Source organism: Homarus americanus, unplaced genomic scaffold (assembly GCF_018991925.1).
Source record: "Homarus americanus isolate GMGI-L3 unplaced genomic scaffold, GMGI_Hamer_2.0 scaffold24781, whole genome shotgun sequence".
NCBI classification, from domain to species: Eukaryota; Metazoa; Arthropoda; class Malacostraca; order Decapoda; family Nephropidae; genus Homarus; species Homarus americanus.
The window spans coordinates 48963-74848 of NW_024723430.1; the positions used below are offsets into that span (position 1 = coordinate 48963).

General features: G+C 45.6%; 1 protein-coding gene across 7 annotated transcripts in view; it reads left to right on the forward strand.

Moving 5' to 3' along the window:
- Positions 1 to 25886, forward strand: part of LOC121863451 (probable chitinase 10) — a 61452-nt gene that overhangs the window by 28164 nt on the left and 7402 nt on the right. For 4 of the 7 annotated variants that reach the window (XM_042362109.1, XM_042362113.1, XM_042362115.1 and 1 more), the window contains exons 5-17: positions 6035 to 6159; positions 8022 to 8151; positions 9418 to 9603; positions 9910 to 10035; positions 10417 to 10604; positions 11892 to 12140; positions 14249 to 14335; positions 14923 to 15080; positions 15386 to 15508; positions 16540 to 16801; positions 18374 to 18517; positions 18828 to 19382; positions 19948 to 20041. In XM_042362109.1, the coding sequence (XP_042218043.1) occupies positions 6035 to 6159; positions 8022 to 8151; positions 9418 to 9603; positions 9910 to 10035; positions 10417 to 10604; positions 11892 to 12140; positions 14249 to 14335; positions 14923 to 15080; positions 15386 to 15508; positions 16540 to 16801; positions 18374 to 18517; positions 18828 to 19382; positions 19948 to 20041 (2427 nt within the window). The remainder of the gene's footprint in view (positions 1 to 6034; positions 6160 to 8021; positions 8152 to 9417; positions 9604 to 9909; positions 10036 to 10416; positions 10605 to 11891; positions 12141 to 14248; positions 14336 to 14922; positions 15081 to 15385; positions 15509 to 16539; positions 16802 to 18373; positions 18518 to 18827; positions 19383 to 19947; positions 20042 to 25886) is intronic. The other 3 variants (XM_042362111.1, XM_042362114.1, XM_042362112.1) reach the window with 2 other exon arrangements.

Sequence of the window (25886 nt, forward strand, 5' to 3'; positions counted from 1 at the left end):
GAGACAGGCAGGCAGACACAGAGACAGATAGACAGACAGACAGACAAACAGGTAACTAATAGACCGATCTATCCTTGTTGCTTAAAATATATCCATCCTCCCTAAAGTATATGTCCATCTCACTTACAATATCCTACTTAATAATATCCATCATACTTAAGAATATCCACCTTAATTAAAGTCTAATACACAAAAATAGCTTCTTTGGATATACTGTGTGTGTGTGTGTGTGTGTGTGTGTGTGTGTGTGTGTGTGTGTGTGTGTAATATACTAATAATACTAATAATATTAATAAACGGTTTATTAATAGAGTTGCAGCCGGTGGCTGAAAATATACAGACTTACATTTGATTTAAACATAATGATATAATATGCATTGAATACATTTACAGGTCTGTACAGTACATAAATCAGGAGTTGTTTATTATTTTAACAATAGATGGGATGGTGCTGTTCTTATATCTATCGGTGTGTGTGTGTGTGTGTGTGTGTGTGTGTGTGTGTGTGTGTGTGTGTGTGTGTGTCGAGAAACGCGATTTATTCCTTTAACTAAAACTAAACTCAACACACTGCCTTCTTTTTCTTCTTAAAGTTAAAATATATAATGTTTCTTTCATTTTTCTTAAGATTAACACAAAGCGCTTCCTTCTTTTAATAAAAACGAACATTTATAAGTTCTTTCATCTGGTTGAAAATATCACATAAGACTTCTTTCATATCCCGAACACTAAGTCTCCACACTTCCTTCTTTAAGTGAAAACCTGTATTAAAAACTTTTCGTTCTTATTCACGAGAAAATATGTAAATAAAATCCGTCGGTTTTTTCTTTCAGTAAAAACCTATTAAACAAAACCTTTTTGCTTTATATTAAAACTTAAAAAAAATCCTTGGGTAAAAAAAAAACTTATTTAGACATAAACCTTAAATAAACCCCTTCCTCTCTGATAAAAACCAACACAATAAACCTAAACCAGTTGAGAAATAAACCCATCCGCAACAATTTCTTTGTCACGTAAAAACTAATTAGTCAAGTGGTCACCCCACCTGCAGACACTTCCACCCAGGTGGCCTTGTGCTCGTGGGCAGGTAAGACCGGATGCCCCTCCCGGTTAGCGCCTCTTACCCCCAGTTGGCAAGGTTGGTTGAGAAGGAAACGTCCCTCCCTGATACCGGGATGGAGAGAGGGAGGGAGAGAGGGAAGAAGGGGGGAGGCTCTCAGTACAAACACTCGACAAGGTTGGTGAATAAACAGGTCCTCAGTAACACGGAGGGAGAGTGTTGCAAGATGATGAAGAAGTAATGGTGGTGGTAGATGGTGATTATGGAGGGTGGTGATTGTGGTAGATGGTGATTATGCTTGGTGGTGATTGTGGTGGTGGTAGTGGTGATTGTGGTGGTAGTGGTGATTATGGTAGGTGGTGGGTGGTAGATAGGGATTATGGTTGGTGGTGATTGTGGTGGTGATGGTGGTGGTAGTAGTGATAGGTGCATGGTGATTGTGGTAGTGGTAGGTGGTGATTGTGGTAATGATAGTAGTGGTAGGTGATGATTGTGGTAGCGGTGGTAGGTGATGGTAGATGATAGTAGGTTTTGGTTGTTGTGGTAGGTGATGATTGTGGTAGCGGTGGTAGGTGATGGTAGTTGATAGTAGGTTTTGGTTGTTGTGGTAGGTGATGATTGTGGTAGCGGTGGTAGGTGATGGTAGATGATAGTAGGTTTTGGTTGTTGTGGTTATGCCTGGTGATTGTGGTAGTGGTGGTGGGTGTCCGTCCGTTCCTGACACCCGACCTCAAGGTTGTTCCTCCGCCTCCTGCTGGTGCTCTTGTTGTCTCTGGTCACCTGCTCCTTATGGTCCTGCTCCTACCCCTGCTGATTCACCCACTGCTGCTTTTATCACCAGAGGTCATCCTGCTGCTGTTACTGCTATATCGGTCAGTCCTTCTGCTGTTGTGTCTACGTCTTCTGCAGCAGCCAATATGTCACGTCTTCCTCTGTACTCACCCCCCGCTACTGCCCTCCTTCACCACACACACACTCCTTGAAACGTCACCTTCTAAAATGCCAATAGTCCTCTTACTGTCGGATTTATAACAGGAAAACGCTTAAATCCGCATTCTTGCCCGACTTACTTACTGCTGCGTACTTCTTCAGCGGATTCCTGAAGATGCAGACTAAAGGTTCACGTGTCAGGCGTTAACAAGGTGAGAAGTGTGCTTAACAACACGCCAGGTGAGATAATGACGATGACTCAATAGGTGACAAATATCAGGGTTTGTTTACTTTCTGTGAGTTTAAATGGCAACTTGATCAGGTCTTGGTGGGTGGTGGTGGGTGGTGGATGGTGGTGGGTGGTGGTAGGTTAAGTTAGGTTAGGTTAGGTTAAGTGGGTGTTAATTCTCAGTGTTCATTATAGTCCAGTATCTCTCTCTCTCTCACTCTCATACAATGTTTCTCCTTCACATTCCCTCTCTTTATCTCACTCTCCCTCACTCATCACCTTAACGTGTGTGTCGGCCACTACCAGCCCTTCCCCCTTCCTGTTTCTTATGAGGCCTCGACGTAATAACTGTGTTAGTAACAAACATTATATCTTTAACCTTGACACACACACAATCTATGGTAGTGACGTGTGTGTGTGTGTCAAGGTGTTCGGTTACGGTCTGATAAGGATGCCGTGTGTCAGGTAAATTATTGCAAATTCTCTTTTTGCGTCCTTTTGTGTGACGTGTTTGACTTTTGCGTTCATGTGTGTCTTGCGTTTGTGTGTGCGTGACAGGCATGTGTATAACGCTTGTGGACGTAATGTTTATGTGTTCATTATTCATGTTCACATGTTGACATTTACTTACACCAACAGAAGGCCTCCAACACCGACACAGTTATAAACAGACACCTTATTGTGTTTGTCGAAAATTACTTCCATATAATTACTCTTGTTAATTGTAAAACGTACTATTGAACAGTGATTAATCAGGATTTAATGACATAACAAACTACATGAGTAATTAATACATAAAGTTATATATGAAGAAAGAAAGAAATCGTAGAGGCTTCTGTTTCGGAGCTTCGAGGGCGAGGGGACCAACACTGGGTCGAGGGATCAGTCTCGTTCATCGCCCGAGGCTTCACTTTCACTGTCCGCTCTCTTCTAATAGCGTCACCACCGCTCCCTGCAGCTACATGTGGTGCTGCCTAAGCCTACGCCACTGTTTCGATGTAACAATGAAACATCCAAGTTTATCCAGGGAATTTGTGAAATATCCAAGACACACTACACTAGCTTTACCTTTTATTATTTAAGATTAGTGGAGTTGTAATGAACCAAAGAAGCAGTGAACCCTAAACACCCCCCCCCCACATCCTTACACCCCCTTACCCCCCTACACCACCACCCCCCCTACACCACCACCCCCCTACACCACCAGCGGCCGTACCTAGTGTAGCCAGAAAAATCACTGTCACGTTCCGGGTCACCAATAAAACAGTGAAGCAACGTTTCCCTCGTTCTTCTCCTTGAGGTCTAAGATACTACACTAAGTTTCGAAGCACCGGTGAAGCAACGAAGCTACTTTACATGGGTCAAATTACCTATAGACACACAACTTTAAGATATAGTCAACCAGTAAAATAACGAAACTGCTTCATGAAACAATAAACGAAACTGATTCACAAAACAGCATCGAAGCATCACTCTATGTCCACATTAAGCTGAGTTTCTCCTGGGTGACGGCAGGTTTGAGGTTCCCCATCCAACACTCTCCCAGAACGACTTTCTCTCCCCGACCACATGACCATCACACACACACCAGATCATGAATCCTCGAAATTTCATACATTTCCCACCTCTCCTTGAAAGTGTAAAAGAATGGATTGAAGTGGTTCTCGTAAGCTACGACACCAAGACAGCTGTGAAAATAGTGTCAGTGTTGAACTATTTAGTTTTTTTACGTATCAAGATGTATTCTCTTATTCACATGTACGGGGGAACTACCTTCTTCTTCTTCTGCTTCTTCTTCTTCTTCTTTTTCTTCTTCTTCTTTTTCTTTTTCTTTTTCTTTTTCTTTTTCTTCTTCTTCTTCTTCTTCTTCTTCTTCTTCTTCTTCTTCTTCTTCTTCTTCTTCTTCTTCTTCTTCTTCTTCTTCTTTTCTTCTTCTTCTTCTTTTCTTCTTCTTCTTCTTCTTCTTCTTCTTCTTTTTCTTTTTTCTTCTTTTTTCTTCTTCTTCTTCTTCTTCTTCTTCTTCTTCTTCTTTTTCTTCTTCTTCTTCTTCTTCTTCTTCTTCTTCTTCTTCTTCTTTCTTCTTTTCTTCTTCTTCTTCTTCTTCTTCTTCTTCTTCTTCTTCTTCTTCTTCTTCTTCTTCTCAGGTGTGGTCCTGTATACATAAAGCTACACAGATGCCGTCGTCAACACTTTCTCTCATCTCTCCCTCATCTTCCGTCATAGCAGCGGTCCAGCCACCTCTCTCTCTCTCTCTCTCTCTCTCTCTCTCTCTCTCCTGTTTTGTCATGGGCTGCGTTACCAGTGGCAAATAGGGCAGCAATGGCTCCTCCTCCATTTTATGCTTCCTTCATTTCCTTACTCCCTCCTGCTCTTCCTCATCCTCCCTCTTTTCCTCCTTCCTCACCATTACTGTTTCCTTCTCTTCCTTACCCCTTCTTCCTCCTCCACCTCTTATTTTCTTCCTCTTCCTCCAATAGCTTGTATGTATACCTCTTCGTGGAGGCTAAGTGTCATGGTTTCATTCAATAATTTTAGGATTTTTCTGGCTTTTCGTTTCTGTTTGTTTTCGTGGTTCAGGCGTAATGTTTTCGTGGTTCAGTCGTAATGTTTTCGCTGGTCCACTGTGTTGGGCCCATGGAATGGTCCACAGGGTATAAATGTATAAATGGACCAGTGGGTTGGCTTACAAATCTTGACTAATCCAGTAATTTGGTCCACTAGATTGGTCCTCTGGTTTGGTCCACAACTAAATGGTCCACTAGGTTAGTCCAGAGTGGCTCAGGGGTCAGACTACCCACACTAACACACACTCACTCACTTTCACTCTCAACCTGCCTCATCCTGGACCACTCACCCCCTCCTCCCTCCCTCACCCTCTCCCCCCCCCCCCTGACATCATCTGTACTAGGAGGTAAATACTACGTGATATACTAGGTCTCTCTCTCTCTCTCTCTCTCTCTCTCTTTAGCCGTCTGGACGGTACCTGACAGTAACTCGGTAAAAACTGGTACTATTTGATGGTACGACAGATGGTACTGAAAGAGTCGTTCCTTTCTCAAAATCACCAATCGGACAAAAGCACCAGCCGGACAAAATCACCAGTCGGACAAAATCACCAGTCGGACAAAATCACCAGTCGGACAAAATCACCAGTCGGACAAAATCACCAGTCGGATAAAATCACCAGTCGGACAAAATCACCAGTCGGATAAAATTACTAATCAGATAAATTTACTTCGGACAAAATTTACTTACTTCGCCTGAATGAGTAAATTCCCGATGGTCAAAATCCCTTTTGGACAGATTATAGGCTGGACAAAAAATCCCATCTTATAACTTCCTCCCCCCTTTCTTGGACAAAATCTTATCACAACCTCACTGGACAAAACATTCCATTATATAATACCTCTTACCCCCCTCCCTCAGGACAAAAAAACAACATTACACACTCCACCACTGGACAAAACTCCAATAAGGATGACATTTCCTTGAACAAATTCCCGTCGCCAACTAGAACAGTGAGAGACGGGAAAAAAAAGAAGGAAAATGTGAACATAACTTGACATTTAGAGCAGGTAGCCCTTGAGAGGCGCCACCCCCGTTTTCTTTGAGACCAAGTGACCAACCCGATTAGTTAAAGAGCCAGAAGGTGTTTACTAGTTTCTCTTGTGTGTGTGTGTGTGTGTGTATGTGTTGTGTATGTTTGTCTGTGTGTGTGTGTGTGTGTGTGTGTGTGTGTGTAACATTATGAATATCCATGAATAATAACAGTGTCACTCAAGCACCAGCCTAACGCGTCCCTCCTCTCCCACCAGGAACTCAGGGAAGCGTTTAACGACGAAGGCAGCAAGGTGAAACAGCGACGACTACTGCTGACTATGGCTGTACCTGCTGGCAAGGTCTACATAGATAAGGGCTACGATGTTCCCTCCCTTACCAGGTACTGTTCCCTCCCTCTATGTTTCCTCCCTCACTAGGTATTGTTCCCTCCCTGTATGTTCCCTCCCTCACCAGGTCCTGTTCTCCCTCTGTGTTCCCTCACCAGGTACTGTTCCCTCCCTCTGTGTTTCCTCCCTCACTAGGTATTGTTCCCTCCCTATGTGTTCCCTCCCTCACCAGGTCCTGTTCCCTCCCTCACCAAATACTGTTCCCTTCCTCTGTGTTCCTTCCCTACTATTGACCTAAATCTCACTCACTTTAATCCAATTCCACGTGTTTTTTGTGAGGTGATAACACGGCAGTAGTTCCCAGGGGCGCCTAGTGTACTGCAGGAGAGAGCCGTGTGAGGGGTCCGTCCGTCCGTGTAGGAGAAAGCTATGAAACTTTTCTCACCTAGATTTCTATGTCGTTACTTTTTTCCTTCAGCAGTGCGAGTAGAGTTCATTGTTTTTATTCTGGTGATGTTTACGACTTCTGTTCAGTTGGTCTCAAGTCTTAGTAATTCTATATAATATTCATCTTTTTTATTATACATCAATTATAGATTACAATAGTGATAAATAATTACTAAAGTCCAATTATACTAGAATGTCACAGCCTTAAAGGTAAACCAAAAGAAATTATCACTTGTTTTTGTGAGAGAAAGTTGTCAACAGGTGGAATCATTTAGCTGTGAATGTTGGGGCGACGGGACCAAGAGAATGTGAGGGTCTGTTACACTCATGAACCCAAGTATGTCCAGCAACTTGTAACTGTGGGGGGAAGGAGAGGACTGAGAGTGACTGTCTAATGAACTGTTGGAGGAGGACTGATGTAAATACTTGTTACACGGTTTAAAGGTCTCATAGTTGTTGAGGCGCAGTAACTTTATAACATCAATTATTAGTAACATTTTCTGTATGGCGTAACAATACTCACGATTTCTTATAAAAAAAAGATCCCTCTTTCATTCCTTTCTTCCTTCCTTCCTCTCTCCCTCCCACCTTGTGTTCCCCCCTTCCTTACTTCCTTTATTCCTTCCTTCCTTCCTTCCTTCATTCCTTCCTTCCTTCCTTCCTTCTTCCTTCCCTCCCTCCCTCCCTCCCTCCCTCCCTCACGCCTTCCTTCTTTCCCTCCCACCTCTCTGAAGAAACTACTACAACCTGACGTCACAAGGTAGCGTCTCTCTCTCTCCTCGTTCCGTCTTGCACTGATAATGAGAACCTGGTGTTGTCACTCTCTCCTCCTCCTTTTATTCCTCCTTGTTCTTTCTCCTCCTCTTCCACTTCCTCCTCTTCCACCACCTCCTCCTCCTCTTCCACCACCTCCTCCTCCTCCTCCTCCTCCTCTTTCTCATCCACTTCCCCTTCCTCCTCCTATTCCCACCTACTCCCCCTCCGCCTTATATAGAACGTGTTGTCACCGCCACTACGTCACACCCCCACCTTGTGACATCACCTCTTGTTACCTTGGTGGGGGGTTAATGCCACTCAGTCACGCGTTACGTATTGGCACATGTGGTGATGACGTCTTAACCCCCTTTTCCGCTATATTGTGACCTCTTTCCGCTATATTGTGACCTCTTTCCGCTATATTGTGACCTCTTTCCGCTATATTGTGACCTCTTTCCGCTATATTATGACCTCCAGTTCGACCTCTCCATAACCTTCAGAGCCTCGTTATAAATGCTATGTCTTGACCTCATCTCATTCCTCCCTCTCCCCTCCCTCCCTCCCCTCCAACACAGTAACACTCCCCCCTCCCTCCAACTCCTCCTGATAACGTCTTTCAACACCTCCTCTCCACCACTCGCTCCAACACACCCTCCCCCCCCCATCCCTCCACCAGCACTTACTAACCTGGCGTGCCTTTCCTCCCCAACAGAGATCTGGATTTCTTTAACATCCTCAACTATGACTACCACAGCGCATACGAACCCACCGTCAACCACCACGCCTCCCTCATGCCGGCCCCTGGCACCTCTGAGTACGCCTGGAACGCCGAACTCAATGTGGTGAGTACAGAGACCCGTGAGTACTTGATTATTATGGTGGAGTAAATAGATCGTTCTAATAAATATAAATGAAGTAAATAGCTCTTTCTAGTAACTGTATGTGGAGTAAATAGCTCTTTTAGTAGATATGTGGAGTAAATAGTTCGTTGTAGTAGATATATGGAGGAAATAGCTCGTTCTAGTAGATACTTGGAGTAAATAGCTCGTTCTAGTAGATATAGGGAGTAAATAGCTCGTTCTAGTAGATATAGGGAGTAAATAGCTCGTTCTAGTAGATATAGGGAGTAAATAGCTCGTTCTAGTAGATATATGGAGTAAATAGCTCGTTCTAGTGAGTGATTGGAACAGTCTGAGCCAACCAGCGTATGGGTCGATGGTATTACTAAGCGCTGTGTTCATAAGAGTACTACTGTATATTCAGCTTGCCCAGTAGGTTAAACGCTCCACTGAGTACCATGAATATGTTATTGTTCCGTTGAGTACAGATGTCCAGTGAGTCAGCAGTCTGTTCCGTTGAGTACACTGAAGAATGCTTGATGAAATTATGTTGAGTTTCTTATGTGTGACGGAGAGTGAGTTCATGTTTTCTCTGTTCTGAGTTTTGAAACATTTGTCTGTATAAAAATTGTCTGTATGTTTGTAATTTTAGATGGAGAGACGGAAAGAAATTATTATTATTATTATTATTATTATTATTATTATTATTATTATTATTATTATTACAGTAAACATAACACCTAAAAAATAATCCCAATAAATATATTAATATCTTCCTCTAAATAACAAACGCCAGTATCACTTCCTACTGTAAATGTCATAGACTGGAGCCAAGTAGTCAAACAGGTTCTATGCATGTTACGAGGACTCTGGGAGAAAGGATGGTGCCGTCAAATACCAAAACAATCGGTAAAAACAGTCCCCTTGTCTCTTTAGGTCACATTTGTATTATTCTGATTTTTTTAGTTTACCCTAAAGAGTTGAAGAAGGAAAATGGGAATCTGTGTATTTTTTTAAGGTTTAGTTTTTTTTATTAGTTGTGAAATAATCAGAGAGAAAGTTTGTTATCTTTCTCTCTCTTGTACTGTCTAGTTCACTCTGTTTTCATAATTTTCTTGGTAATAATAATAATAATTCATCATACAAGTGTGGAATTGATTTGACATGTATGTAGACAATGCAGGTATACTGTGTACTGTATACATAGATGGCAGAGTCAGTTATATATCACATCCTGTTCCTGTCTCTCATCTCTCTTCTCTTCGTCAGGACTGGACGGTGAAGTACTATATCGAGCTGGGCGCCGAACCGCACAAGTTGGTCATCGGCATCCCCACCTACGGCCGCTCCTACACCTTGATTGACGGGAATTTCACCAATTTTGGAGCCTCAGCTGACGGGCCGGGCGAGCAGGGAAAATACACCAAAGAAAACGGTTTTATGGCTTTCTATGAGGTAAATAGAGGGTGACTATAGTATATTATGGGCCAGCCTCTTCCTCCTCTCTTCCCTCCCCGACCCGTGATATGATCTGTTTTGATTTGAATTTATTACGTAAAAATTCACGCAGTATAAAAAGTAAATAATTTGTAATACTGTATATTTCACTGTTGAATAGTTAAGTGAATGTAAAGACTCAGTGTAATATTTCATGACATTTTTAGACTTAATTTCTCTGGTTCCTTAAATAATAGACATACATTTATAGCCCAACCGTGGATGTAAGCGAATAGGTGAAATTAACTCAGCTCTGTATTTCAGGTTTGTGAGAATATCGCCTCTCATGGCTGGGGTGTACGCAAGCCTTACCCGCGACGCATCGGCCCTTACGCCTTCTCTGGTAACCAGTGGGTCGGTTATGATGACGAGAAGATTGTGGCGAAGAAGGTGAGGCACACACACACACACACACACACACACACACACACACTTCTGTTTGTCTTGGGATGTTTATGTGTTTATCATGAGCGTTCTTTACTTCCCTCTTCCTTATTTTTTTATTCTCTTCTCTCTTTCTTTCCTTCCCTTTTCTTCTCCCCTTCCATCTTTTTGCTCCTTTCCTCTTTCCCTCTATCCTTCCTTCTTTTTCTCTCCCTCCCTATCCTTCCATATTTTTTACATTCCCCTCTTCTTTCTTTCTCTTTTTCCCTGTTCCTTTCTCCTTCCCTCTTCTCCTCCTCTTCCCTCTCCTTCTCTCATTCCCTCTTTCCCTCTCTACCCTCTCCTCTCTCTCCCTTCCTCCTACTCACCCCTCTCTCCCTCCCACAGGCTGAGTACGTACGGGAACACAGCCTCGGAGGCATTATGTACTGGTCTCTAGACAACGATGACTTCCGAGGAATCTGTAACGGCGAGCAGTACCCCCTGGTGGAGGCTGGCAAAAAGGCCCTGTTCACTGATGCTGAACTGGACGATTCTGTCAACGAAGCCAGAAACCTCCAGAGGGCCACCTCAGGGTAAGTACAGGTACCAGGTGAAGAGATATAGGTGAATGGGGGACTTAGAAGAGGAGGAGGAATGATTATGGAGTGTAAAAAGGGTGATGATAACTTGTTGGAAAGAAGAAAAGTTTGTGTGGTGAGGATTGGGGGGGTGGTGAGGGAGATATGTGTGTGTGTGTGTGTGTGTGTGTGTGTGTGTGTGTGTGTGTGTGTGTGTGTGTGTGTGTGTGTGTGTGTGTGTGTCATAGTTGAAGGTTTTGTCGAGGTGTTCTTGGGTTGTTTTGGTGAAGTAAGAAGCGATCTGTCTGTAAATAATTATTATCAGGATGGCTGTGAGCTCTGTAGTGATTGTGTTTTCTTTTTGGTGTTGCAGTTTTATCATGATTTATATGTGTTTTTTTCAGGTATCAGTTAAAGGTTTATATCAGTTTCATGAGGTTTGGCGGAGTCTTGATGGAAGAATATTTCTCTTTGATGTGATGTGCAGCCACTGTTACGTGCTGTTCTTCGGCTCTTACCAACAGGGAGAAAGGCAACTTTTTTTCTTTTTTTTTTGCAATTTCCAGAGACATAATTTTTTTTTCTCGTCTAAATGGTTGGTTTTAGTAAACTCATTGTGCTTCAGCAGTTTTATTTCACGTCTTCTTAATTAACCGACGAAGTAAGTACTCCTGGATGGTGTTAATACTACCTGTGTTGTCTTTGTGTTTTAATGCATAATAATTAATTAAGGCTTTACACTTCTAATAGGTGACTTGTACTTAACACTTCTGGTACTTAGTGTTTAATCTCTAGTTATTTACATCACAACTCATAGATTTATTTGTTATGGTGATTTTAGTTGTATAAGTTGTACTAGAAGAGCTTTTTACTAGATATATAGCCGCAGTGTAACCATAGAGCCCTGGATACCCGTAGATTTGTGTGTGTTATTGTTGGCATCACTAGTAAGTTGTTTCTGTTATGTACTGTGTTGAGTAGCTGAGTCAAACACCATAACCTAATCATATACCTTTAACTTCTCTAGTCTTAGTGGCTTTAACTTGTAGATAATAGCCAATAGAAAGTTTGCACAATATCTTAGTCAGAATTCTGAAAAAGCGACCATTGGAAAGATGTACGTCTTGTCAGTGTGTTTGTTATGTCGAGTAGATAAAAATTATCAGTTTGGAAGACTTTAGTCTCGAGTGATGGAGCTTTTTCAGAATTCATGTTGTGTTTGTTAATAGTTGTGACACTTGAGGTGGCTTCCAACACCATACTCTTCGACCTGACACACAAATATAACGCGAGAAATTACAGAAGGGACACGACGGCCTCAGTGTCTGTCCAAGCCACTGACGACACCAGGCGTGGCTCACAACAGACCAGGTTCAAGACCCAAGACACTTCCCGCACGAGAGAACAAGACACTTTCCGTACACGACCACAGCAGCCTGAAGCCCCTGTACGAACCCTCTCGCAATCAGTGCAAACCCGTACCCGAGGAGGATCCAGGTTTGGCGGTGGGTCACAGGTGCGCCGCAGAAGACCAGACCGCATTCAAGACAGGTACCCTCTGTCGCCCCGTCCCGCCCCGCCAGGCTTACCGGCACTCTAACAGCACCCAATACGCGCCCCCGCGAACAGTGGCTTTTGCAGCTTTGTATAAACAACGCAATGGCTTTGTTTACATGCTTAACTTGCTTCTACTAAAACTGACTTACGATTCCCAGGAGAAACAGCGACACCAGATGGACCAGTTGGCGTTGTGTGTGTGTCTCTCTCTCATCTCCCCATCGCCCTTCTTTCCTCTTTTTCTCTACTACCTCCCCTCCTCCATTGTCCCTACTCCTCTCCACCTTCCCTTTCCCTCCCCTACCCACGTCATCCCCTCCACATTCCCCTTCCCTCCTTCACCCACCATCCCTCACCCACCATCCCTCACCCACGATCCCTCACCCACCATCCCTCACCCACCTACCCTCACCCACCATCCCTCACCCACCCACCCTCACCATCCCTCACCCACCACCCCTCCCCACCCCTACCTCACCCACCTACCCTCACCCCACCCTCACCCACCTCCACCCACCTACCATCACCAACCATCCTCACCCACCACACCACCCCCCATCATCCACTTATATTTCTCCTCATATCACCGACGGATCTTGATAGTGGCGGTGCTGTGTGTTTGGTGTGTGTGTGTGTGTGTGTGTGTGTGTGTCTGTGTGTGTGTGTGTGTGTGTGTGTGTGTGTGTGCGTGTGTGTGTGTGTGTGCGTGTGTGTGTGTGTGTGTGTGTGTGTGCGTGTGTGTGTGTGTGTGTGTGTGTGTGTGTGCGTGTGCGTGTGTCCGTGCATTTGTTTATTTGTCTGTCTGTGTACGTTGTATATGTCCTGTGGATCTGTTATGCTGTCGCTTCAAACTCCGGATTCATTGAAATTTGGTAAATATTGGTGTTGGAGTTTGTGCCTGAGGAATGAGCTGTCGTCTTGAACTGTTCCTCTGTCAAGAAGGCTCCCGTTCACTTGGCCCACGGACATTTGGCCGAACGGACATTTAGCCGAATGGACAAATGGCCGAACCTGACCTAACCTGACTTAACCTAACCTAAGCTAACCTAACCTAACCTAACCTAGCCTATACAAATGTGCAAAAAAGATTTTTCTATCATACAAATGTATCACATTGTAATTATGTTATCTTTTTATCCTGTGTCCGTCGATGAAAAGTCCGGCCACGGTCAAGAAGTTGTCAGTATTGTTGTCTTCAGTTGACAACGTAAATAACACCATTTAAAACTGCAACTCGTGTTATGGTTCACAAATAATAATGATAAGCTTCACTTGATATGTTTATTCCTCAATGGGATAAAAATACTCTAATTATTCACAAGGTAAGTATGCATGAAGACTGCCTTAACATTATACACTGAACAATTGCAATCAATCATTCATTTCATTTCAGTGCACGAATACAGTACCCAGATGCATGGATTACATCACAGCATGAATTAACATACATACACAGGTGTACACTTGGTTAATGAGTGAGTGGTGGTTTACCTGGATGTTTACCTCTCTCTCTCTCTCTCTCTCTCTCTCTCTCTCTCTCTAACTCATTACATACCTTTATTTACCTAATAATTAAGACAGGATTCACATGTTGTTTATATTTACTCTTTTGTTATGAGTCTTCTTCAATCTATCTCAATTTGGTTTGTTATTTGTTTATTATTTTTAGTAATTCATGTCTGTGTTGTTGCTTCAGATTATCATTTGTGTTTGTATTTTCTTATTTTCTTGTTTTCACTTCTTTGTTTAATTTTGTTCTTTCTTCTTCTTCTTCTTCTTCTTCTTCTTCTTTATTTTATTATCATTATTATTATCATTGTTCTTTTCTTCTTCCCATTTTCATCATAAGTAGAATCAATCACCAATCCCTCTTCCTTTATTGGTGGAAAAGACACATATGCCCTTATTCTGTATACAAGATGGAACACCATTCTATCCCATTGCCTCTAAAAGATGGCGGGAATTTTGTACCCTATTTTCTTCGTAATGAGATCTGCACACCCAATTTTCTTTACAGTGACACCTATGCACCCCATTTTCTTTTAGGGGGTACTGTTGGTTTACTCTCTGTACCTGTATTAACTAATCTCTCTTGTCTACAGCACACGAGCTCCTACAAGCCTCTCCACACGCCTCCAGAACCGCCGACGGCCCAAAATTACCACGCCCGCGCCCACCACCACGCCCAGGTGAGACAACACGCCATGTCTATCCGTACTTACACACGTTCATACCCATGTACACCTACAATATATATATGTATGTACACACACACTTATGTACGAACACTGTTTAAGTAATGTACATACAAGTAAGTTATAGTGATTATGTTTTAGTTGGGATTTATATTTTCATGACTATGTAACCCACCATGACCCACTATTAATTTCTGTAACCCACCACATACAGTCCACCACACACAGTCTACCACACACACACACCACCACCATAGCCCACCACACAGTCTACCACACACACACACCACCACCATAGCCCACCACACACACAATTTACTATCACATTTCACCCCCAAAACCACTAACAAAACCCACCACCAAAACCCACCGCACACAACCCACCACCACCACAATCCCCTCCACCAACACAACCCACCACCACACACACAACCCCTCCACTACCACACACAACCCCTCCACTACCACACACAACCCCTCCACTACCACACACACACACACACAACCCACCACCACAACCCACCAAAGCCATCCGATGAACTGATCTAGCCCACCGTAATCTTCTTGTACGCCCTCTGCAGTCCCACGAGGCCGCCCACCACCCGCCCACCACCCTCCCGTCGTCCAGCAGGTGTAAAAAGACAACCTGGTACCCGCAGACGGGGCCATCGAAGAACGACAACCACCATCAACCCACTGAACACTCCGCCACCACCCACCACACCCAGCCCTGTCTCCAGTACGTAAACTGGATAGATAGCTAGATAGATAGATAGATAGATAGATAGATAGTGGTTATTTTTTTATTATTTTCCTGCTTTATCTTAATGTTTTATTGTTATTTTCCTTTGTTATCTTAATTTTTATTTTTATTTCTTTGTTACACTGATGTTTGTTTTTATTTTCAATTGGTATCTTGTTATTTTCTTTGTTATCTTAATGTTTATTGTTATTTTCCTTTGTTATCTTGATGTTTATTGCCATTTTTTGTTATCTTGTTATTTTCTTTGTATCTTAAGTGTTGTTGTTATTTTCCTCTGGCAGGTTTTGCGTGTAAGCGAGTCGGCTTCTTTCCCAACCCCGACAACTGCCACAAGTACTATTGGTGCCTTGACTCCGGTGCATCTGGCCTTGGCACTGTCGCTCACGCCTTTACCTGCCCCTCAGGTAAGTGGTCCCTCTTCTCACCTGTTGCTAGTGTAAGTGATACAGCTGTGGAAATGTGTTCCTACACCCCTTGTGGTAACTTGTGTCCAAACGGCACCGTTGCAGCAGTAGTATCACTATTTATGAATGATTGGATATTGGTCGTGTAACGACGGACGTGATTGATGGATTAAGTTTGCTATAATAATAATGGCCGGCCTTCCTTGTGCGGCCCAAGGGACACCTAGGCGTGAATTTGTTCAAGGTGTAGAAGCTGTCGCCAACACAACAACCATACCCTACGTTAACGAGTTGCATGACCCAGTGTCAAGGAATAGTCCGAGAAGACCGGACAACTTGCCAACTGCACTGGCTAACCATCACCCAGGAACACGATCCGCAAATCGATTAACATCCAGGTCCCCAATTACTGCTGGGTTAGACAGAGGCAAATGGCGTAAAGAAACTTGCCCATAGTTTCTCCCTGCCTGGGGATCGAACCTGGGTCCGCTCGCTTGCGAGGCGAGCATGCTGACCATTACATTGCTATAGGTCATATGCAGTAGGTTGGCTGTTTGGAGACACAGGTTACCATGGGGCTGTAGGAACCATTCCCCAACTGTGCCTCCTTTCACCTGTTGCTAGTGTAAGTGGTACTTCCTGTCACCTATTCTTATTCAGATATCATGTTAACCCCCATCACCTAACCTAACCTAACCTAACCAGCTAACCCCCCTCACCTACCCCCGGAGTAACTTAATCTAAACTAATCTAACCTAGTCTAACCTAACCTAAAGTCACTTCCCTCCCCCTTCTCCTCCCCCACCCTATAACACACCTTCAATAGAATCCTTGATAACCTTAATGGATAGATCAACGTCGAGTACAGTGGAATTAAAAACCAAAATAACAACACCTCAGACCTCCTTCTCCACCACCACTCTACCACATTCTCCACCACCACCACCACCACTCCACTACGTCCATCAAATTCTCCACCAGTCCACTACCTTCTCCACCACCAGTCCACTATATCATCTTTCTCTCCACAGACTTGGTGTTCAGTAAATCAATCGATGGCTGTGATCACCCGACCCGTGCTAAATGTTCCACTGAGAAGAAAGGTCGTGGGGGTGCAGCAGCCACTACCCCTGGCCCCAGCACACCTATCCCCACCACTACCGAGATCCCTAACGACTATTCTTACTACGATGACTTATATTACTACGATGACCAGGACTACTACGTTGATGAGGTACCTGTTACCCAAGCACCCGAACCTGTAGAAGAGGTTCCCAACACCGTCAGTAGAAGGTGAGTGGTTAAGGATTTAGTAGTAGTAGATTGTGATAAGGGAAGGGGGATGACAGTATGTGGCAGTAGTTGTGGTATAGTAGTGGCAGTTGATGGTAAGTGACGAGAATAAACAGTAAATAAGAGACAGCTGTAGGTTTTGTGTCTCGGAAGCGGTGAACAACAAGTGATGGTAACAATAAACAGTAGAAACACGGTAAATAGACATCACTTGTGGGTTCTTGTGTGTGTGTGTGTGTAATAATAATAATAATAATAATAATAATAATAATAATAATAATAATAATAATAAACGGTTTATTAATAAAGTTGCAGCCGGTGGCTGAAAATATACAAATTTACATGTGATTTAGACATAATAATATGCGTTCAATATATTTACAGGGCTGTACAGTACATAAATCAGGAGCTGTTTATTATTTTAACAATAGCTGGGATGGTGCTATTCTTATATCTATCAGTTTATTGGGCTACTATGAGCTGAATTTTGTTGTAGTGGCGGACTGCGCGAGGTGGGCGGGGAACTGCAGGTGGCAGTAAGTGGCAATGACGGGGATGGTGCAGTAGTCCACTGCCAAACCCTGCTAGTGCGTGGTGGTGGAGGTCACTGAGGGATGGCATTTCCAGTGTGGAGAGAGCATTGTTGTAGCCGGAGTAGTCTGCGCCGAGCATGATTCTGCAGGCCCTCTTCTGTACCTTCTCCAGCTGACGTTGTTGGGTAGAGTTGAGAGAAGACGACCAGGCTGGTGACGCATACGTTAATTTTGGGAGTATAAATGCTTTGTAGATAGTCCTCAGCTCTGGCGTGGGTGCCCCAAGTGACCTGAGTCGTCGAAGCATGTAAAGTCGGTACGAGGCTGCCTTGATTGTGTTTTTACATGGGCCTTCCAGTCCAATTTGTGGTCTATAGTTACACCCAGGAGTTTGACAGACTGCACTAACTGGAGAGGATGGGCACCCACTGTAACTGCTGGAGCTTGCACTGGAGTGGTGGCGGTATTGATGTGCATGACTACGGTTTTGGTGTGGTTGATGGTGACCCTGTTCTCCGTAGTCCATGCCTGTAGCCTGTCCAGGGTGCCTTGTAGCGATGAGTAGTCCGGTGAGGTGTTGTCCACTGTAACCCCCACAGTGCAGTCATCCACGTACTTCCACCTGTGAGGAGTGTCCGATAGAGCGTCGTTGATCAGGATTAGGAAGCACAGTGGTCCCATCTTGGTCCCCTGGGGAACACCACAGGTGAGGTGTTGGAATGTGGAGACAGAACCCTGGTACCTCACTGCCTGCCGACGCTCACTCAGGAAATCAGTGAGCCATGAGACCAGGTTGGTGGGCAGCCCTTGTGCAATGGCCTTGTTGTAACAGTGCAGTGATCAACAAGGTCAAAAGCCTTCCTGAAGTCAACAAGGGCAACGGCCAGTGATGTCTTACGTTTTTCCAGGTTTTTGTGCATAAAGTGTGTGTGTGTGTGTGTGTGTGTGTAGGCCCTTCATTACAACCATCAGTAACTCTTTAAGTACCTGTAATAGCACACAAGACTTTTGCTTAAACTAAACACCCTTACCTCACCAGGCGTCAGAACTCTGGAGGCAGCCAGTTCTCGAGCAGCACCTCCGATTTTGCCAGGGACTCAACTTCTTCGTCGTCGTCCTCCTCCTCCTCCGGGTCTCTTGGCGGACGCTCCAGACCTCAGTACCAACCCATCGCCCGGGACAGGTATGTTGTCCTGTGTTCTTGGTCTTGTCTCTTAAACTCATTTTGTTTGTGTCACTCTGTCCGCCTTGGTTAGCACCTCCCATCATCTGTACTGAGGGTCACTGTGGCTCTTACACTTCACTACGTTTGAGGTTTTTATAAAAGCGATTGTTATCTTGGTACACATATTGTTTTGGTGTCTCACGCATAATGTGGAAACCTTGATACATGGCTTCATTGTAATTACTCAGCATATAAAGAGGTACTAAAAAACATATATAGCGTCTAATATTAGGACATATAGTTTGATCAATCGATTTATTCACCCCAGGAGTCCAGCCCCGGTGTCTGCTGCTGAGGAGGCCCAGGAGGCCGAGGTGGCCCAGGAGGCCCCCAGAAGACGTGATCCCGTCAGAGGTATAGGAGGTCGTCCACAATACTCCGCTATCGAGCGCCCACAATCCTCCGCTATCGAGCGCCCACAATCCTCCGCGATCGAGCGCCCACAATCCTCCGCTATCGAGCGCCCACAATCCTCCGCTATCGAGCGTCCAAAATACTCCACTATCGAGCGCAGGCGCCCCGCAGCCCAGCCTCAGCCCATTGAGGAGGAAGGTTTAGCCCGCGAGGCTGAGCCCACGACAGGTGGACGCCAATACGTCACCATCGACAGACGACGACGCCCCTCTGCCGCCTCCCCCACCAACGAGGGAGCTACTCCAGCTCTTGAGATAGAGTCCCCAACTGAACCAACTCTGCAGTACGTGACTATTTCCCGTGCTCGTGGTACTACAACACCCGCCACCCCAACCCCACCCTCTCCTCATAGCTCAGAGCCTTCCGTTAGTCCAGCACTTATAGTACCGACCGCACCCGTCACTCCAAGGTACCACTGCACACTGTTTTCTACTAGGGCTTCAACGCTTGGCAGCGGGCTACTGCTTGGGCATCGCTGTTGTTTGACTGATGGTGTAGGATGAATGGTACTTGTTGTTATTTCACCGCAGCTGCACCGAACACTTCTGCTTTTATGTTTGTTTTTTTAATCATGATGTTCATTTGTTCTTAAATATGATCTTCCTAATATGTGCATTTGTATTCCTTTGCAACACTAGAGTATCTTTATTTCTTGTTGCTAAATCTTGTTTTGCTCCTGTCACCAGCTTTATGCCGTACATGTCAGGGCTACCAGACCAGATACTTCACTCAAAGTTCCAAATTTAGTGCATCCAAACACAGTGTGGCTGCTTTCAGATGTGTTATATGCAAATTAACGATAAAAAAATGTTTGTTAAGGAAGAACATATATAATGAAACACTGATGTGTTACATTATGTATGCTTCATATTGATTAAGTCATTTCTATTTTCTCCACATACGCATCCCTTATAAATATGCTAACATGAAACATACATTTACTGATGTGAAGACTTATGTGTTGCCGCCCTCAGGTACGTGACGATACAGCGAGGCAACGTCGAGACACCCGTGGAGGAACAGGTCACCACTATCGTCTATGAGGAGACGACCGTCACCCCCGCTCCTGTAAGTTTGCCCCCTGTCAGGTACCGGCCCTTAGTGGTGCGCCCCTCGCCCGCATCCCCGGCCCTTCCCACGGAGGACATTCAGGATAATCTCTTGCATGATAGTTTGCCTGATATTCCGGCTGTAACGCCCCTGTCTCAGACGGGATCCTCTCCTTCAACCGTCGAGGAGCCCTTAATATTGCGCCCTGAACGACCAGCTAGAGGGGAAGTTGTGGCGGTATTGGCTGACAAACCAGACGTAACTGTACTAACTCAAGCCGACCCTGTACCCCAGCTGCACCTTAACCCCGAGGCTGACGTCGGGTCAAAGGTTGACCGTGTAGCAGAGACCACTCTTGACCCCAAAGTAAACCTTGTGCCAGAAATCACCCTCAGGCCTCGTGTCGATTATCCTGAGTACGTGTCTTATGAAGAGGAGCTTAATATCCATGATGGTAACATAGGACGTACTAGAGTCGTTCATGGGCACAGACTTGTACCCTCCAAGGTTGTGTACCAAGACACTCTTGTTCCCTTAAAGGTTGTACCAGAGAATGAACTTATACCCACCACTGCTATTCCAGAGATTAATCCAGTCGCTATGGAGGTAGTTCCCGAAATTAGGCCAGTCAAGGTATTTCCAGAGATTAAGCCCATACGGGTAGAGAATGCCAGTGGTAGGGAACATGTGCCTCTGGTTATTGGCTCTCAACTCGTCCGTATTCCAGAAATCGACTCAGACCGTGAGGGAGACACTAGGGCCACTTTAGACAGCAGTAACACACTTAAGTCAGGTGATGGACAGAGGCGCCAGGTGGTGCCAGTGCCACGGGTCTCTTCAGAACAGGTCACCTTTGTGCCTCAGTCTCGCCTCGGGCAGAAGGTTGTCATCTTACCAAGTAAAGACGCTGTAATCCAAATACTAGATCCACTGGTTAACTATGTGACACAACCACACCGTGTGTCAAAGACAGACCAAATGATACATACTGAAGGTGTAACCCAGACGGACCAAGTGACACAAGATGACCCTGTATCACAACGAAGCCGTGTGTCACAGGCTAACCAAGTGACACAGGCGGAACGTGTGTCACAACGAGGCCGTGTGACACAGGCTGGACGTGTGTCACAAGCTGAGCTTGTATCCAAGACTGACCAAGTAACACAGGCTGACCGTGTGTCACAACAAGGCCGTGTGTCACATGCCAAAAGTGTGTCACAAGCTGGCCGTGTGTCACAGGCTAACTATTTATCACAGACTGAACGTCTGTCACACGCTGACCAAGTGACACAAGGTGACCAGGTGACACAGGCTGAACGTGTGTCACAGGCTGACCAAGTGACCTGCGTTGAACATATGTCACAGGGGCTGATCAAGTGACACAAGTTGACCAGGTGACACAGGCTGACCGTAACACTGTCTGATCGTGTCTTGCAGAGCTGACCTTGGGTAACCTGAGGCTGGCCAGAGTGGCCTGTTAACCAAGTAACTGGGCGGCCAGGCGGCACAGGCTGAACGTGTGTCCCCAACAGCGGGCGTCTTGGCTGGAGCCTGACGGTGACCACGGAAGCTGAACATGTGTCCTGTGAGAATAAATGTGTCACAGAGCTGATAAGTAAATTTAAGCTGACCAAGTGACACAGGTACAGACGTATATACGAATGACAATCACAACCATATCACAGGCTAACTTCTTATCACCAGACTAGACAATCTATCACCCGTGACCGATGACACCGGGTGGCCAGGTGGCCTACAGGCTAGACGTGTGTCACAGAGCTGATGACAGCTGGGCTGACCAGAGTGGCTGGGCTGAACGTGTGTCTGGCAGGCCCGATGTGACACAATTTATTAAGTATTGACTGGAGCTGGTGCTGTGTCCACAGCAAGGGCCGTGTGTCACAGGAATGACTCAAAGTGGCTTCTAAGCCCAATAACCAAGTGACACAGGCTAGACGGCTGCTGTCACAGGTAATAAGTAAACGCAAGCTGGCCAGGTTACACAGAGCTGAACGTGTGTCACAGGCCCAACCAGGTGACAAAAGAGCAGACCAAGTGACACCTAGCTAGACATGTCATTTATTAAAATGAAGGCACAAGCTGAACGTGCATCTATGAGCCAGATGTCACCAGAGCTGACCAAGTGAAGCACAAAATAACCAGGTGACACAGGCAGCCAGTGACACTAGCTGAACATTATTATCTGCAAGGCTGACCAAGTGACACAAGCTGACTGAACGTGTGTGTCACTGGCTGAATGAGTGTCTGGAGGCCCCAGCCAAGTGACATAGTAACCAGGTGTGGCTTTTAGGCTGACCAAGCTGACACAGACTGGGCTGTGTCACAACGAGGGCCCTGTGACACAGGCTGACCAAATGGCCTGGGCGAGCAGTAACCTTCTTACCAACCGAATAAGTATGTCACCAGGCTGACCAAATGTCACCAGAGCTGACCAGAGTGGGAACAGGCTGACCAACTGACACAAACTAACCAAGTGACACAGGCACGAGTCAAGTGACACTGGCTGATCACATTGACACTATTTGATCAAGTAACACAGGTGACCAAGTATTTGCTGACTGACCAAATGACACAGGTTGACCAAGTATTTTGAGCTGACGGTAACTACCGTGACAGTGACACAGACTGAACGGTAGCAGCACAGAGCACGAACGACAATGTCTTTTAACAGAGATATAATATTACCAATTTAATCTAAATATCCACAGGCCAACAAGTATTTCAGGCTGTCCAACTGACACCAAAGCTAACCAGGCAGCCACATTGACCAAGTGGCCCCAGGCTGTGAACGTGTGTCTAGCAAGTAAATGTGTCTGGGCTGATAAACAACACAGGCTGAACTGACATATCACAGTTGATCCAAGCCGCTGACTGACCAGGTGACACAGGTAGACCAAAGTGACACTGGCACTAGACATAACATCTTGGGCTGACCAGGTGACACAGGCTGATAAAGTGACACTGGCGGGCAATGTGTCACAGGAAGCTGACCAAGTAACACAGGCTGGCCGTGGCTTCAAGCCTTAACAGTGACACACAAGCCCAGCCAAGTGCAGAGCCAGACCAAGTGACACAGGCTGAACAGGGTGTCCTGGCAGCAAGCCTAGTAAACTGTAAGGCTGTAGTGACACAGAGCTGACCAAGTGACACAGGCTGAGCAGTGTGTCACAACAGGGCCATGTCACTTTCTTTGTTGACTCAAATGTCCACAGGCTGAACATTATGTCACAGAGCTGACCAGGTGGCTGGGCTATTATTAAATGACTTTGAGCAGCCAAGTATTTTCAGAGCAGACCAAGTGGCACAGGCTGAACGTGTGTCCTGGCAGCCATGGCTTCAGGCTGATCCAAGTGACACAAAGCCTGACCAGGTAGCTGGGCTGACCAGGTGACACAAAGTACTGACCAGATGACTGGGATGAACGTGTGACACATTTTGAACAAGGCAATACAAGCTGATCAGGTGACACCGATGATGTCTTAGCTTCAGGCTGACCCAAGTGACTTTAAGCTGACCAGGTATTTTCAGGGCTGAACGTACCAGCTGGTAAGCCAGGTGACACAAACTGATCTAAGTGACACCAAATGACCAGGTGACACAGGCAAGCCAGGTGACACAAGCGGCCAGGTAACTGGAGCTGAACATGTGTCCTGCAGGCTGATCCAAGTAACACCAAGTTATTGTTAAGTGGCACAAGGCTGACCAGGTGGCCTGGGCTGAGCAGTAGTATTACAACAGAGCCGTCTATAAGGCTGATCAAATGACACAAGCTGACCAGGTGGCTTACCAGGCCTGAACGTGTATCTGAGCTGATCAAGTAACTATAGAAGTTGACCAAGTGACACAGGCTGACCAAGTGACACAGGCACAGACATTAATGTTACAACGAATAAATCTGTCACAGGCTGATCAAATGTCACAAGCTGACCAAAGCCTCCTGCATTGACAGAAGTGTCACAGGCTGACCAAGATGTTACCAATTTGACCATGTGTCTATAGGCTGAACGTGTGTCACAAAGCTGACCAAGAGTGACACAAACTCACCAAGTGTCTAACGGATCAAATAAGTGTGTCTGAGCTGAACATGTATGTCTGAGCTGACCAAATGTACAGACTGATCATATGTCACAGGCTGACCCAAGTGTCACAGACCAGCCAAAATGTCTGGAGCTGAACATTAATGTCACAAGATGACAAGTGTCCTGAACTGAACGTATGTCACAGGCCTTAGTAACCTCTAACGGTGGTGTTCACAGATTTGATCGTATGTCAATTGACCAAGTGTCTTTAAGCTGACCGTTTGTCACAGGGCTAACGAAGTGGCCTGGGCGACCAATGTGTGTCACAGGCTGACGATGTGTCACAGGTTAATCCAAGTTACACAAGCTGGCAAAGTCACAGGTAAACTATGTGTCACAGACTGACCAAGTATGTCCTGCCCAGACTGACCAATGTGTCTGAATGACCGTGTGTCACAGGTGACCCCATGTGTCTGAGCTGGTGTGTCCTGGGGCTGGCGTATGTCTGGGCTGACCGTAACTGTCCTGGAGCTGACAAATAATGTCTGAGGCTAGACAATGTGTCACAGACTGACCGTCAATGTCCACAGACTGACCATGATATCACAGGCTGAACGATATGTCTGCAGGAAAGCAGCCGTGTATGTCACAGGCCTGACATAAATAATGTCCTCTTGGGCTGATCATGTCTGAACTGACCGTGTCACAGGCCCCACAGACGTATGTCTAGGCCCAGGGCAATGTCACAGACTGACCGTATATCACAGACTGACCATGCTCCTCTGAGCTGACAATTATCACAGGCTGACCAAGTATGTCACAGGCCTGACGTGTGTCACAGACTGACCGTGTGTCTGGACAATACGTCATGTCACCAGACTGACCGTGTGTCTGGGCTGAACGTATGTCACCAGGCTGAACGTGTGTCACAGACTGACCGTGTATCACCAGGCCGGCCGTATTATGTCTCAGGCTGATCGTATCCTGGTGACCGTGTCACCAGGCTGAGCAGTATGTCACCAGGCTGAACGTGTGTCACAGACCGGCCATTATGGCCATGTTGCTGACCCATTATTACTTACCAGACTGACCGTGTGTCTGCCAGGCTGAACGTGTGTCACAGACTGACTGCGTGTCGTCACCCAGGCTGACGATGTATCACAGGCCTGACCTGTATCGAAACTGACCAAATATCACCGGAGCTGACCGTGTGACAAGACTCACGTGTTAATGACCGGAATTCTGACCAATTGCTCCACCAGGCCCCAGCCGTATGCCACAGGCTGAACATGTGTCTCTTTTTTTTTTTTTTGGAACTGACCGTATGTCCACAGAGCTGACAGTGTATCACAGGCTGACCTGTGTGAACTGACCAAATATCACGGGCGGCCAAATGTGTCCCACCAGACTCACCGTGTATGTCAGAATTCTGACCAGTGTCTGGAGCTGACCGTGTCTCCTGGGCTGAACATAATGTCTGGGCCCTGACCAGGTGTCTGAGCTGTAGACAATGTATCTGAACTGACCGTGTGTCACAGGCTGACAGTGTATCACAGGTTGACCCTGTGTCAAAGACTGACCAAATATCACAGGCTGACCGTGTGTCACAGACTCACCGTGTGTCAAATTCTGACCAATTGTCACAGGCTGACCGTGTGCCACAGGCTGAACATGTGTCACAGGCCGACCGTGTGTCAATGACTGACCAAGTATCACAGGCTGACCGTGTGTTACAGACTGACCACGTGTCACAAGCTGAACGTGTGTCACAGACTGAGCGCGTGGCACAGGATGAACGCGTGTCAAAGACTTATCAAGTGACA